We start from the raw sequence: 15,790 nt of genomic DNA, 5'->3' as shown, positions 1-15,790 counted from the left end.
TTTCAGCCTAGCAAATCAGATGCTGCTACAAAGCAAACAGCCAGTAATTGAAAATGCAAGTATTAATAATGACATTATAAAAGTTGGACGGAGGAGTTGAGAAATTATGCTCCTGGGTGGATTGTTCACTTGAAAGGCTCAGCGTGATGCCACATTATGTTCATCTCTTAGAAAAAAAGGCATCAAAGACATGTGGGAGCATGTAATGAGACTAAATTGCAAATAATGTGTCAACGCAGCAACATTTCACACATTATAAACACATATTTGGATCAAGTTTGGTATAAAAGCCAAGTGTACCAACAAAACAATCTTTGAAAGTTTTCTTTCATGCTCATACATAACAACACAAACTTGCCTAGAACCTCAGTTCAATAAATGTATTGATCGCGGGCATGGGCGGGGTTAGGGAGAAGATCGTCATTGTTTCTCATTCTGATGCAGACGGACAGAGTGCTATTTGGGCTCAGTCAAACTGTGTGTCTGTAATTATAGAGTGGCTGGGATCTGGCAGGACTGGGAGTGTTTCAGACATCACCATTTCCTCCCCATCCATCACATTCAGCCAGGCAGAACTAGGCCACAGATGCCCCGCAAAATAATCATTCCCATGCAACTGGACTGACAGTGGCTCTCATTCAATAACACTGCTGATCAGAAATGATAATAGCAATCATGCCGGTGCATATTTTAGAAGCTGTGGTTGGCTGTGTTTGTGCGCAAGGATGAGGTGTGGCTTCCAAAATATGTGAAGTTAAGATACTATGAGCATTTGTCTTGTTTCGGAGCTTGTGAGAAAACAGCTACAGTTGTTTTTTATCAGATCAACTTTATATGACTTGTCCATGTTTTTTACTTCAAGCAACCGACCCAAAGGTGGATATGCAAATATGCTCATTTGGGATTCGAAACAGCCGTGCAAAGAAAATCTATCTGGCTTGTGATTACCGACAGTGTTGAGCTTTGCAAAATGAGGGGAGCATCTTTCAGCAGATGTATAAAGAGTTCAATCCTCATCTCAGTTTTTCATGTCCCGCCATAATCCACTGTCCTTCGGAGACCTTGGCCTTTAGAAATATGTCAATGTGAATTTCACCCACATGTGCGCCCTGCCTTTTCTTTTCTTTTCCTATTTTATCAAAAGCAAGCTCTTTAAATGCTGATTTATTCATGCCTAATTAATAAAAAAATGGATTCTATGAAGGTATACTTTCCATGAATAACAAATAGTTTCATTATTGAAATGTCCATCCTAAGCCTGTTGTATGAAAAGCAATCTCCTGGTTTTGTCCACCCACGTTTTAGTCCTAGAAAAGTGCTCACAAATATTCCAGCCATTTCTCTTGGGTTACATATGTAAACCCTAAAATCCTAGCCATAATGCTGGAGGAAACACTTTATAGTATTAACAATCCATTGGGATCAAATAAAGAAGAATTAAGCAGACTATCCTACAGACTTTCTTTCTGAAGGGTAAGCTCAAAGTTGACTGCTTTAGCTGAAAAGGGCACACATTCAGTTGTAAACTGCATCAACAAAGCGTAGTCTGAACTGAAGTGGCAGTGGAGCAACTACGTTTGGCTGTTGTTGTGTACTATTTAATACACCTGGCTTTGGATCCTGCTTTAAAACCCATTCTTAGGCTGAGTAATAGGAGTTTCGGCGGTCGTTCGAGAGACAGTTTCCAGATGCTCGTCTGCTATTTGCGATGCCATTTTGTAGACCTTTCTGGGCTATAGAGCTTTAAATGTGGAAATGCTGAGCTGCTCATCATCCGTTGGTGTTCAGTATGTCTGAGCATGTAGCTCTATTAAATACGCTGATGGATTTTAAAAGCAGTGAGTGGGAATCTACTGAGAATCAGAGAGCAGACTGAAGGTTAAAGAGCAGCCCAATAGATGCTTCCATATTCAAGCCTCTGTCTCACTTAAATTGACTGCCGTTGACTTATGAGCTTAAAGTAGCCAAGACATGTCTCTATGTATGTGTAGTTAAGCCTGAGCCACAACCAGACCTATTACTGCCAAATGTTTTGGCTGGTTTGTATGATTGAGGCTAAAGTTACAGTACATCAGAGGTGGTTGTTTTCTTACTGTATTCCTGAATTTCATTCTGTGCCAACAATTGGCCTCTTTCCACCAAAAAGTCACTGGGAAACTGGAGCCACAGGAAAATCAAGGAACTAAACCTTGAAAAGGAAACATGCATCTCTTTAAAAGACTGGGGACAAAACTCCAGAGAAGGAAGAGTTAAACTGAAAATGCCATTAAAATGTCTCACACATAATGATGATCTTCTGAGTGTTAAGGGGTCTTAGCATGCAACACTATCAGAACATTCACGTACTGTGGATTTCTGTATGATTTTCTGCTTTAAACAAGTTGTATCAGTGTCAGGCTTTCATTCAAATAATCTGCAATGGTCAGCTCTGCAAAATCTGCCACGACAGGAAAGATCCCATTATAAAGTACAACTCCCAGGTCAGGGACATTTGGGGCTCAGGAAGTGTAGCACAGGAACTACATTAAGATCAGGGTTGCTTTAGTTAAAACTGCAACACCTGTGCCCGCCCACTGTCCATAGCTTTTGTTATGTCATATCAACCATGACGGAAATCTTGCAGCATGTGTATGGTAGCTCCTGTCCTGTTGCAAACACGCCTGCTGTAAATGACTCATTAGTGCAGTCCATTTCTCCGATTATAGTCCACAGGTGTCACATCAATGCTCTAAAAGGTTACTTTCTGTTCTGTGATTGGGGTTCTACTTGTCCCCAACTCACTGTTGGATGCTGCGGTCCTCTAGAGCAAAATTGTGGCCATCTGAGCTGCTCTGTGTTATTTTAGCCTTTGAAAGTAATGGCAGGAGATCAATGTGATGAATGGCCTTTATGAGGGCAGAGTATCGATGGATTGATGGCAGCAAGCTGAGGCTGTGGGAAGTGGAACATCAGCCTGAATATATTACCGCCCCCTTCTCCTTGATTCCTTTCCACTCTTGTATTTTTCTTTTATCCATCACTCTGTCTCTTTCTTTCCTCTGCCCTCTCTTTTCCAGCTCAGCTGTCTGTGACTGGTCATTAACACACACATTAAGCACTCTGTGAATCCATAGCTCCTCCATCTCCTTGCTACTGCCCATAAAACAGAGCAGCCATAATGATACACAATAGCCACACTTGACAATCACGGTTGGGGGAAAAGTTTCTCCTATATAACTGGCAAAAGCAAAGCTATTAGAGAAGAGTCAATGGTTACGTTCTGTTGGCGAAAAATGAGTGTCAACAGACTCTCAATGCCGTCCAGTGTTTCCTCAGCAAAAAATACAATTTAAATACAGTAAAGCAGAAATGTTTAGCGTAAAACTAATTGGGAGAAAGCTGACTTTATAGAGGCACATAACAGTGATGTGTATCACTCTAACTTTTCTACCCACTGTAATTCTTTGGGTTTGCCATTACTGCAATATCAAATCCACAGCCTCTACTGCTTTATGTTTTCTGACTGCCACAAAGAGGGTATTATCTCTTATCAGTTAAAAACTTAAAGGAGATCTACAGCAACGATAATGTAATGTGGTAGTAATAAAGAGAACAAAAAGATAATCACACTCCAGTTTCTCTCCCACATCTTGTTCACCTTGAGCCGAAATGAATCATACATGCCTTGAACATACAACTACCCATAAGTCCATAATTCATGGACTTTATATACAAAGTGCAGGACTATCACTGTATTTTTTAATACATACATCCTTGAAGAGGAAATGGATGCAAAGATCAGGGAGTTCCATTATCAGCAAGGTGACAGGTGATGATGCCTTCCCTACTCTGGCAAGGTCAGAGAGATGTCATGGAGAAGTGCATCAGATAGATCTGAATTAAATGATGTAAAAGGTTTGCGGGAAAGGCAGAGAAATAGAAATAGAAAAGCTAGGCAGAGAGTATTGATGTGACTGCAGGGCATGTGCTGCGTATGTAGGTAGTGCTTCTTAAATGCATATGTCACATACATTACAACTCTAAATCTCAGGGTAAACAAATGTTTAGAAACCTACGGAAGCAGAAATGTAATGTGCAGCCTCAAGCCCATCAGCAGCAAGACAACAGCCAGCAAATCAATATGTGGTAGGCTAAACCATTGAATTAAAAACAGGATAGGCCTTCACAGCAGATTCATACAAATCACTTTAAGCATATAAGGAAACTGAACTGCAAAGTTTAGTTTTTGCACCTGTAATAGTTTTCTTTTTCTTTGACACAATGGTGACACCAAGTATCTACAGATGAGGAAATAAGAAAAAGTGGCAGTTTATTATTTTACGAGCCAATTAATTTCTGGACAGATTTCAGACGGGCATTTTCACTGACGCCTTGGGCATCTCTCTGGCGTGAAAGATGGTGGTCATTTGGCTAGACGAGGGGCGGTGAGGACCCCCTCCTAGACTGGAGCAGACGGGTGCAGAGGAGCCTAGGGCTGGCTGTATTAATGAACAGGCAGTGCTGAAAGGGACAGGTTCCTGTAATGCTGATGAATGGTCATTACAGAGCAGAGACGAGAGAAGAGAGCAGAAGGCGAAGAGAGTAGGGGGGAGAAGAGTACAGCGAAGTGGGCACTGAGGGAGCAGCGGTGAGAAAGGGCTTTAATTTGCACCTCAGATTTCTGTAAACTCGTTTATCATGTCAGCAGTGTCACTGTTCTCCGCGTGTCTTCTCCCCCTCCCTCTTTTTGCCCCGGATCAAAACATGCTTGTTTGTCTCCACATATCCCATGATTTCCTTCCCCCTTATTGCATTTATCATCATTGTTTGTGTATATCTTCAAACCCCAAATTACCCACATATATCTAGTGTCACGTAATTTTTATGGACTCAACCAAGATTTCTATATATTTTCCATCACTTGGCCTGTTGTCCAGGCTGTATGTAGCGAGTTCATGTGTTCATCTTAGTCCATTAGGCCTGATTGAGCAGCTGAGACTATAAAGGTCAGAAGAAGGAGGAAATACCAGGAGATATATGCCCAGAAGAAACATGAACTGACTGGAGGCCTACTTACTTCACATAGACCTCATTAACTTCTCCTGGCCTACAGCTGTTTGGATCATTGGGAGGGGTGTATTTGGAGAAATTAGTCTGTCAGCTAAGCTTTTGCCTAAAGTAGTACTAAAACTAATAGCCTTATATTACAAAGACTGAAAGTGATATGAGAACAAATTCTTCCCTCCACCTGAAATATTTAAAGTCAGTGTGGCTTTAAAGTGACTGTCGTAATGCACAAGGCTCTCATGTTTTTTTTCTTCAGTCTGCTCTAAATCTGTATGCCAAAGTATAACAGACATTCTCATCGGAAAGCGAGCTTCAGAAGCATCTTTTTATTTCAGTAATTTCTCTTCCAAATTCTTAGTGATACCAGCCAAATGGTAATTGCACATTTTCATCATGATTTTGTGCACTGACTTAATACCCCAAGGGGCTTCAGATGCTCATCCAACATACTTTCTGGGTCACACCTGCAAGACATGGCCCGCAGTGTATTTCAGTTCAGTCCGCAGGCAAATGCCTTTCCATCATACCGGCTCTTGGCTGCCATGTACCAGCCCCTGTCTGTCTAATTATAATTCAATAGTGCATAATCTTGAATTTGTTACACACCATAGTTTATAATTCATCCACTCTGTGGCTAGCCACGCACAGCATGGATGGCAAATAGCAGTACATCCAAAGCAATTATGAGGTTTGTGCTTATAGGGGCAGTACAAATAGTAAAGCAGTTGTGCGTATTTAGAGACCAAGACGGCAAAGTGGTGTGTTTTGCTGTTGCTGCTCCTAAATAATTGTTTATAATTCAAGAAAGAAGGACATTTGTGTATTCTCAATGGTTGAAAAAGCCCCACAGCACAACAGGCTGAGTCCTTACTGTTTATCCAGGAAGTATAGACTCAAATGTATTGCCTTAGGAAGATTACTGATATTTGTACCAATGCTCTGTAGCTCAGTCAATATGAGCTCAAAAATGTGCAACCCAACCGTGTCACAGATGATTACTAATCAACCATTTGTACTCTTCTCTTTCCTTCTCTTTCTGTAGTGGGAGGAAGTGAGTGGTTACGATGAAAACCTCAACACGATCAGGACTTACCAGGTGTGTAATGTCTTCGAGCCTAGTCAAAATAACTGGCTCCTCACCACCTTTATTGATCGTCGTGGAGCACAACGCATCTATGTGGAGATTCGATTCACCGTGCGTGACTGCAGCTCCATCCCGAACGTCCCTGGCTCATGCAAGGAGACGTTTAATCTCTATTACTATGAAAGTGATGCTGTCATTGCCACAAAAGGCACCGCCTTCTGGATGGAGGCCCCTTACCTCAAGGTAGACACCATTGCTGCAGATGAAAGCTTCTCGCAGGTGGACTTTGGCGGACGCCTGATGAAGGTTAACACAGAAGTGAGGAGCTTTGGCCCATTGTCTAAAAATGGCTTCTACCTGGCGTTTCAGGACTATGGCGCTTGCATGTCTCTGCTGTCAGTCAGAGTGTTTTATAAGAAGTGCCCAAGTGTGGTCCAGAACTTTGCAATCTTTCCAGAGACCATGACAGGGGCTGAGAGCACCTCTCTGGTAATTGCAAGAGGAATCTGCATTCCCAACTCAGAGGAAGTAGATGTCCCTATCAAGCTGTACTGCAATGGAGACGGCGAGTGGATGGTTCCTATCGGTAGCTGCACATGCAAGGCAGGGTTTGAACCTGACAACGGCAACGTTTGTCGAGGTAAGTAACAAGATACGTTCGTCATTTAAATCCTATAGTTGCTTTTTGAGAATGACTTTGATAGATGCATGCCCCCTACTCATGAATGATTTGATTTTCATCATTCATTCTCTCTTAAAATGATCGACTACTCATAAAAAACGACAAATAAGACAGGTGACAGGAATTTTAGCTATTTTAGGCTTGATTATCACAAGGCATTACATTGGATCACAGCTTTTTGCATCATTGGAAAAGCTGAATTGATTGTGTTTTATGTGTTTTGCTGAGCATGATGTGCCGCGCTTCTTCTTTGATCATATCCACCTCCGGCAGACTAGAAAGGCACATTAGCATTGATTTTTAATCTGTAGCGAATGCCAGCCTTCTGTGCAGCCTGCTTTACAGATGGCAGGAGGTTTGGTTCTGCCTCAGTAGGATATGCCGAAGACTGAGTTCTAAGGAATCGAAAATGGTGAACACATAAAGACGAGGTTAATCTAGGTTTTCTGGTAAAGTCGTCACTTTCTCTCTCTTTCTGTCTGTCCTCTAAAGCACCTTTCCTCTCTGCAACCTGTTATTCTCGCACACTCACAAACACAAATACAAAGACAAAATTTGCTCAAGGTGTGATGATAATATGAGTGGCTTGGGGCTCTCAGTGTGGCGCAGTATTGGTCAGCCCGCCTCTGGAGGTTAGCTGGAGAATGTGGTGAGCCCAGATAAGATTGATTGACGCACATCTGCTCTGATCAATAAACAGATATGAGAGTGCCACATATCTACAAAGCACACTGTGTGTGACTGTGTTAACTGTATCCTTCTCACTTTGCTCTATGTCCTGCGCAAAACACTCCCACACACTAACACCCACACACACACCCACATACACACACACACACACACACACACACACACACACACACACACACACACACACACACACACACACACACACACACACACACACACACACACACACACACACACACACACCTTAGATAGAATGACATTCAAGTGAAAATGACAAGATAAAAGTTACTTGCCTTAAGTTAGCTCATTACTTGCAGTCATCATTTCACATCTAACTTTGGCATCTCATCTCACAACAAATACATATTACTTTGTTCACAGGTCATTTAATTTTACATTATTTTGTTTCTCATACAATGTTTCTATTTTGCTGCAGTGCAAGGTACATTTAGTTTACATATTTGAAAAGCAAATTTGTTGTCGAGCCCACACCTAAGGAAAAACTTTTTTTGGTTCATTATGTGTAATCTAATAATTCACCAATAGCAGACTTCTTTTTCCTGCTGTGAATCATTTTTTCCAAATGTTTGGTATTGTAAATCACTTCAGCATCATTGTGTTTTAGAGACATTTTCAAACTGAAGTTTTAAACTGATGAACACAAATTCTGCTGAATATTAGCACCCAACTTAAAGAAGCAGTGGGTTATCTGAAGTAATATCTGTTTCAATATAAAATATAACTGCATTGGGTAATTGTATTTGCATTCCTATTAAATGTACTTTTATGTAATAATACCTTTTATGATGGGAGATTCCATAACAACTTAAAAGTTGGATTGATTAGCTCCATTTACCAGTTTGTCCTTTGTGACTATATCATATCATATATCATAGCAAATTGTATGTACTGTAGGTTAAACATGTGAGGCAACTTTAGGAACAGGATTATTATATATTAAAAATAACCTTGCATGTACTGTAACACAAACAAACCTTGAGGCTAAAATGAATGAATAAGTGTTGTCCTCCAAACTCATTCGATGCTTATCAAGGTCTCTTTTTTGTTTACTGATTTTCCATAGAATTTCCTTTTTTTCTACCAATATCTCCCTCAACCTAACACACACTTACAGTACAGAAATTAGAGCCCAACGAACCCCTGAGTGTTGCCAGCAGGCTTGTTGTGGCTTGTGTAAGTGGGGGGCATTGGCACTGTAAACAACACAAACACACATCGGCAGGTAGTTTTCACACTGTAATACATGAACTGTTTGAAAAGACGAGGGCATGTATATTTCCACTAATTCCAACAATCCCCCTGATTTCCTTCTCTGAGTACCCACAGCAAGTACACTTCCTGCTGTGTTTAGTTTGACATGTCTCTCTCCAACGGAAATTTAGCATTGTGGGAGGGGCAAAAAAGGAACGCAGAGAGCAATAGGGTAAGGCAATATTTATTTGGATGTATGTATTTATTCTGTCAGTATTATATTGAGTTCAAGCATCAACAAGAAACAATTATCGCCTTTAATCAAATGATAGATATGAGAGGTGGAGACAGAGGGGATGAAGAGGCAAATGGTCTCAGGCCGGATTCAAACCTGGGTCCTCCACATGGGGACCAAGCCCCGGTACATGGGCCGCCAGCTCTACCAACTGAGCCATACAACAGCCCTGAATTTATTTTAGCATCAATACCTACAAGAAAAAGAGTTAGACAGAAACGGATGATGTTGCTGTTTTTTATCTCTCATAACTAGCTTACTCTCTGGAGTCTCATATGGAATCTTTTCTCCTCTCATCTCCACTGAGAGGTCGCTCCAATAAAAGCCATCTAAACCTTTTATTTTCCACAAAGACTCTTTTCATGGGTTGGTAATCCATTATTTAAACAAGGAAATCTAACCTTAAAGTGCTTTTGGAAGATGAGTACGATGGACAACCAATCAATTGGGGGTTGGTGCAATAACACGCCTCAGCATCGGGTCTGAAGTAATTGTCCATTATAGATGAAGTAACAGTACAAGAACAAATACAATAGGATAGAAGGCTGTCATAATTTCATTCACTGAGAGAAACATGACAGGGAAAGCATTACAGGGAAAGGGAAGGCACCGTGGTGCTTTAAAGCACATAGGGAGATGCAAAATAAGCTGCTATTGTTGTATATTATAGTGAAAAGTGTACATACATATTTTCCTTCTCAACACCTCTTTTATTGAATATGTGAAAATTGTCCGTTTGATCTATTTTTACAGCTGTTGCGTCAGTAAGTCACTAAATACAACATTTAAAAAAAATATATAAATGTTCTTTTTAGATCACAAATAAAAAAATGTTTCACCTGATTAAAGTAATTCGTTATGACGAATTGCAGTTGTGTGTTTTTGTGTTTGTTTTTACTGTTTCAGTGTGTGTGTGTAAGACTCCCTGTACCTGATTGCGCTTTCTCTAATCTATATGTTTTAATTAGTGACAGGTAGTGTGGTGTGTGTGTGTGCGGCCTCTTGTCAGCTGGGCAGAGAGACCATGTCGAGTTGTTGTGCTCTGTAACGATGATGCCAGCATGCCATCCTCATTACCTGCTCCCCAGCTCCCACAAGCCATTTGGGTATCCCTCTTTCTCTCTCTCTTTCTGGCTCTTTCTGGCTCTCTCTTTCTCTTTCTCTCTCCCTCTTTTTCTCCCCCTCTCCCTCTCTCCCCCCTTGGCTCTGTAAGCAATCTGCTAAATATTTTATCACCTCCCTGTTAAATTGAGCGGAGATACTACAAATAGCACCCCACTACCTCGACCAACGCAAACCTTTTCTTGGCTGTGTGTCCTGTTCAACTTAAGTGTCTAAGAAAGACTGATTTGGTAGATTTACTGAACCCTCTCGTGACCGTTTTTGCGGTATCAAGCTGAGTGATTGATTGAATCACCTTTTATTAGGTTTGCTTCACATCCATCTTTGCATGTGTTTTTTCATAATCTCCTATTAGCATTGATCATTTTAATGTTCCTTGTATTTTCAAATATGAAGTGATTAAAACTCCCTGGTAAACGTCATTATTCTGACTTTGGTCTGCCTGTTCATAATTTTGCTGTTTTTCTTAGCTGATAAATGCCTACATAAAGCTGGCAGTCCTATACTATAGTTGCTCTATAGACCTGGAGACTGTGATAAAGGCAGAGAAATAACGACATTTAAATTGAGGGAGCATTGTTGTAGTTATTGATTTTTTGCAAAGATTTGAATCGGCTACAAGTGAAATTCGTTAAATAAGAAACGTAATGACTAATATTATTATCCAAGATACTTTCTGTTTACTTCATCATGAAACTCATGGAATCTAATGCACTGTCCACGATGATGTATTTATTTTTCTCACCAGAGCAGTCCCATAGTCCTAATATGAATCTTCTCATATTTTCTCTCACAGTTAGGCTTCGGAGGGCTTTTGACATGCTGGCACATTAATATTACAAATATTCAAATAACTTTATTTAACATTCAGCAGGCTGACAGTGGCAGCAGGAGATTCACAGCCCATTGAGCAAGTGCGCTTCCCTGGGCTAAGTGCCGATTTATCATGGCTGCCTTACTCCTGTCTAATGGCTGCCATCATGGGGCGTGAGCATACACGCACAAAAACACACATCTCTGCCTCAGAGTAAGTGTTAGTTCTTTCACGTGTCCATTTAAAAATTGTAAAATGTAGTTTTCTAGTCACATTATCATATTATCATCCTTAGCCTGAAACCCTAAACCCTAGTGTATAACACTACAGAGGCATGGACACCTGGCTTATTTCACAGTTTCAACGGTTTCATAATTGTAACCAAAACCCATAGTGAATTTATTTAAAGTCAAGCTTTGGAATCTTTGGCTCCACAGAGGATTTCATTACTCCTTGTCTTATCTGATTGTAAAAGATCTGGCAGATAGTACCCACAAAGGTCCGGTAAGTTATTAGAGCCAATTCCAGCCCATTTGGCCTTGTCTACTTCCGTTCCACTGAGTTTACTTTATTTGCTGAAAAGCATCCATGTGTACTCAGCAGCACACACTGAGTCACCTTGAAGCACAATTAAGAAAGTGTCCGACTCTTCCTGTTCTTATTAGTCGTATGGCTGGGAGGACCACTGTGATGAAGATGGGAGAAAAAAACTAGTGTTGGGGAACAGAAGAAGAAAAGCTGTATGAAAGGGCAGAGTGAAATACTTCTTGTTTCCATGGCTCTCAATGGGCTGAATAGGGGAATGGCAGAGTGCAGTGGTGAAAGAGTGTGACCCAAACAAAGACTCTTTGAATTTAAGGCCGAAATAGAATGTTTGTTATGACCCCAAACACACATGCGCTGCTTTCACTGCAACGGCAGAGTCAGTCCCTAATAACGCAAGGGGAATCCAGAGATTTTGTTCACACATAATAGAAATACCCATAACACACTGAGCTGTTCTTAACCCCCAAGGAGGGACACATACTTTGAGTCCTATTATTTTTCAGTAGCTCTGTCTTTTCTATCAGCCACTGCTTTTTTCTCTAACTTTCAGTGTCTCACAGGCCATGTTTTTGGGCACTGTGCTTTTTTCCTAAGAATTTTTTTGTCATCTCTCACTTGGTATTTCGCCTAGCTGCTACACAGGTACTTTTTCAAGAAAGCTCCAATTCGACACAACACCTTTTCCAATCCTTTTCAGTTATTTAGTTTTTTACCTCTGTCTCAGCCATGTTCTGAGTCTCCATATGTCTATGCCGTCCTCTCCTCTTTCGGTGATGGACACAAGGTGCTGAGGCCAGTGAGGGATACAGGGACAGAGGGAGACAAAGGACCCCTAACATTTAGCAGATGGCTGGTGCTCTGCTTAATTTGCCCATGTCACCCTCACTGGCCAAACACAAAAGGCCAGCGCTACAAGGGGCTCACTTCACCCCCTCATCCCAACCGTGACCCCAATCAATCAAATCCGTCAGCATATGCTTTTAAGTAATAATTTAAAGTTTAAGAATCATCTATAATGGTGTGGCGAAGTGTCATTTTCTATCTCTGTGTTGTTGCAAAAGTTAAATGTCAAGAGAACCATCAAAACAAACGTCAAGCTAAAAGCAAAAAAGCAATAACACTGTCGTCACTTTAAAACTTTTTTGCCTCTGCAACCAGCCTCTTTTTTTCTCTCCTCTTCCCTCTCTGGAGTGTGCTTCGGCAAGCAGTAATGAGGAGACCTGGTGTGCCTCTCCACAGAGCCCCCCCCTGGTTTAGAAAGTACAGACAACCCCCCTCTCAACTCCCCCTAATTTGTTGATTCCTGCTCTGCCTCGTCACTGTCCATCAATATTCACTGTTCGGCTAATAACACAGCCAGGCCTGTTTGGTTTGACAGCAGAGGGACACATTTCACTTCTAGGAAAATGTCTCATCCCTTGCTGGAGGTCATCAGCAGCAGAGAGATAAATGTGGATTAGTCAAAGTTATGTTGGGGACTTGTGGACTGACAATCTTCGGAATTGAATGGCAATTATAGTAGAGCCAAAATACCTTTGTTCATTCGATATGTAAGGAGGACTAAAGTTAACAAAGCAACCGAGATAAAGGTGGTGGTTTTCTATTACAGGAGTAGAATAAAAGATCAGTTCGCCTAATTTACAAAGAAAATACAAATAAGTAATTTATGCAGAAATGCATGACTTTAAGATATAAATCCATGTAATGTTTGCCTTTCAGCCAAGTACATTTCTTTAGTAGAATATAACTCAAATGAAAAATAGTCCATAGAAAAGTCAAGTTAAGACTATTGGAAAAACTCGATAATAATTGTTGCTGTTGGGTTTCTGAATTGGCACGTTTAACCCATTTAGACCTAAAACGCCTGGAAAAAATGCCTGGAAAACCTATGGGCGATTTTAGAAGAAACCCCTAAAACCTGGAAATTCAGCAATTGTGTCGACGCCTACTAGATAATTGATTTCTCAGCCTCTGTAGAAGATAGAAACAAAATTCAAAAAGTACTTGAGAGCTTACACCTGTGGCTTCATGAGTGGCCTCTGCAGGTAAATCGACTCACCCCTGGGGTGCAGTTGAAAAAACTCTGTGGATTAGAGTGGTAATTCTCCGTCCTCCACTCGGTTTCAAAACCTTCGAACTCATGATCATCATCGTCGTCGTCTTCAAACATATGTCTTAACCATAAATCCCGGTCGATTGGTTCGACGGGTTCAAAATCGTCAGCAATAATGTCATCAGCGCTGTGCAAATCGTCAATATCACTACCGTCACTCATTTCAGAATTCCCTCCGCAGTAGACTAAGTATGCCATGATTGCTCGAAAAAAATCCAAACAATGCCACGTGTATATTCTGATGCATTTCATTGGCTAAGAGGCCGATAATTAATGCAAAAAAAATACCACAGAGCTCTGTACCAGAAAATGACGTATCCGCTTTCCGGCTTCAATGGTAGAATGACGCAACAGCGCCCCTGGTTTTAATGGTAGAAATGCGACAATGCTTTCCAGGCTTAAATGGGTTAATGACGTAAGCACAAGGAAATTGGGGTGGAGGCAGACATTTCAGACGAATACAGTATCTGAGAGCTTTGACCAACCAAGACTATCTGTCAAATATTGTTTGTTTAAAGTGACAAATCAGTCTGAATTTGTTTTCATATGGACTGTCTTCTTGAGGTCTGTGAGGTTGCAAAGTTCTTGTAGATGGACTGATCGAACCTGCTCAGCATGCAGTCAGCATGGTGTCATTGGGTTTTTCCAATAAGCCAATCCTGTAAGCCAAAAGTGCATTTCTTCCATGCTTTGTGTTGATTCTGTCAATCCGCATGGGTGCTCGAAATCAATTCTAAGCTTAAAATCTCTGGACTTTGGGTCAAAGCTTATAAGATATTTGTTCTCTTTTGTGGGAGGCTTTCACACACATAAACAAATATACACACACTTTCCATCACCCCGAGATGAACTTTGCGTATCCAATTTCATAACCTAATCATGTTTGCCATGATGGCCGGCACTTGAAGCAAACAGCATTACAGTTCCACTCTAATACCCCTTTCCCACTAAACCGGATCCAGGGCCAGCTCGGAGCTAGCGCCCGATAAACACCGGTTCTTCCTGTTCCCACCGGAGCGGAGCCAGCTCTCGGCCCCGAAAACCAGAGTTGATCTGGCTCCAAAATACTGTCGGCCTAGAGACAAGAACCACATACGTCACGCTTACATCGGAAGGGGGCGAGATTAACCTGAGCAATAACAGTTCATGGTGAGTACGGCAAATACAAGTTGTAACAAGCAGTATCGCTGAGCAAAGTGACTAGAACTTGACCACACACTTATAAAAAAACACACTTTGTAAAGTTAGGCTACACTAACCAGGCCTAGTGTGATTCTGTTTATTTTTACCTTACATTTATTGACCGTCCTTTCACTTTTATTGTTCATTGTGAAGAGCAGGCAGACGTTCTCCTGTTGTATTATAGTAGCTATCAGATGGATACATGGTCTACACAGGTTGTCATGTCCGACTATCAAAAGTAAAATCATAATGAAAAATACGGCAGTAAAATATGCCTGTAGAAAAGGGCTTGTGCCACAATATGATAATAAGTAGTTAGGTCAGATTGGCTTTGGTTGCTATGATAAAGTCACCCATCTTATACCAGAGAAACTTTCATAACAGCGTTGTGATGCCAAAAAGCGTCAGTTCAGACTGAAACAGATTCTCTTATGGGGATGGGGATATGCATCAGCTGCATTTGTTCCAGCGGCTGCTGCTGTGAGTTAACGGGAGACTAAATGCCATTGGACGAGCAGCATTGAAGCAGTCGGTAAAGCCGCTGAGACATATTAATAAACAATGAACCACAGCACTCTGGAGAGAAATATAAGGTTGGAGAGGTAGTTCTTTAATTGAATCTGACTATGCTATGTATGATTAAAGGCACGCAAGCATCGACCCGATGCAGTGTTGTTGTTTTGAGCGGCGTTAGGGAGAAAGTCAGCGTCATGACGCAGCAACACTCGGGCTCTGGGGGCTGGGAACACAACTGGGGCTCAAAAGAAGAGCCGGTTCAGAAGCAGAAGAGCTCCATCACGGAGCTAGAGCTGGAGCTGGTTTGGTGGGAAAGAGTCATAAGAGCTCCCTATGCTTCCCTGATTAAACATATGTAAAGAATTATGTATGTGTAATCCTTTTATGACACTATACATTATCGTAAACCAACTCGGCTCCCTGTAACTGGGAAATTCAAATCAAACACAACCTCAAAACATTCACAATATGCAATGACCCTGCAATTA

The 15,790-nt window shown here is 41.2% G+C and overlaps 1 protein-coding gene across 3 annotated transcripts in view; it reads left to right on the top strand.

The window, feature by feature from the left end:
• LOC134866050 (ephrin type-B receptor 1-B) overlaps positions 1–15,790 on the top strand; it is a 143,049-nt gene that overhangs the window by 53,166 nt on the left and 74,093 nt on the right. For all 3 annotated transcript variants that reach the window (XM_063885953.1, XM_063885952.1, XM_063885951.1), the window contains exon 3: positions 6,089–6,770. In XM_063885953.1, coding sequence (XP_063742023.1) covers positions 6,089–6,770 — 682 coding nt within the window. The remainder of the gene's footprint in view (positions 1–6,088; positions 6,771–15,790) is intronic.

The sequence above is a fragment of the Eleginops maclovinus genome, chromosome 6 (assembly GCF_036324505.1).
Source record: "Eleginops maclovinus isolate JMC-PN-2008 ecotype Puerto Natales chromosome 6, JC_Emac_rtc_rv5, whole genome shotgun sequence".
Classification (NCBI taxonomy): domain Eukaryota; kingdom Metazoa; phylum Chordata; class Actinopteri; order Perciformes; family Eleginopidae; genus Eleginops; species Eleginops maclovinus.
The sequence above is the reverse complement of the archived record's forward strand: the minus strand, read 5'-3'. Positions and strand labels throughout refer to the sequence as shown.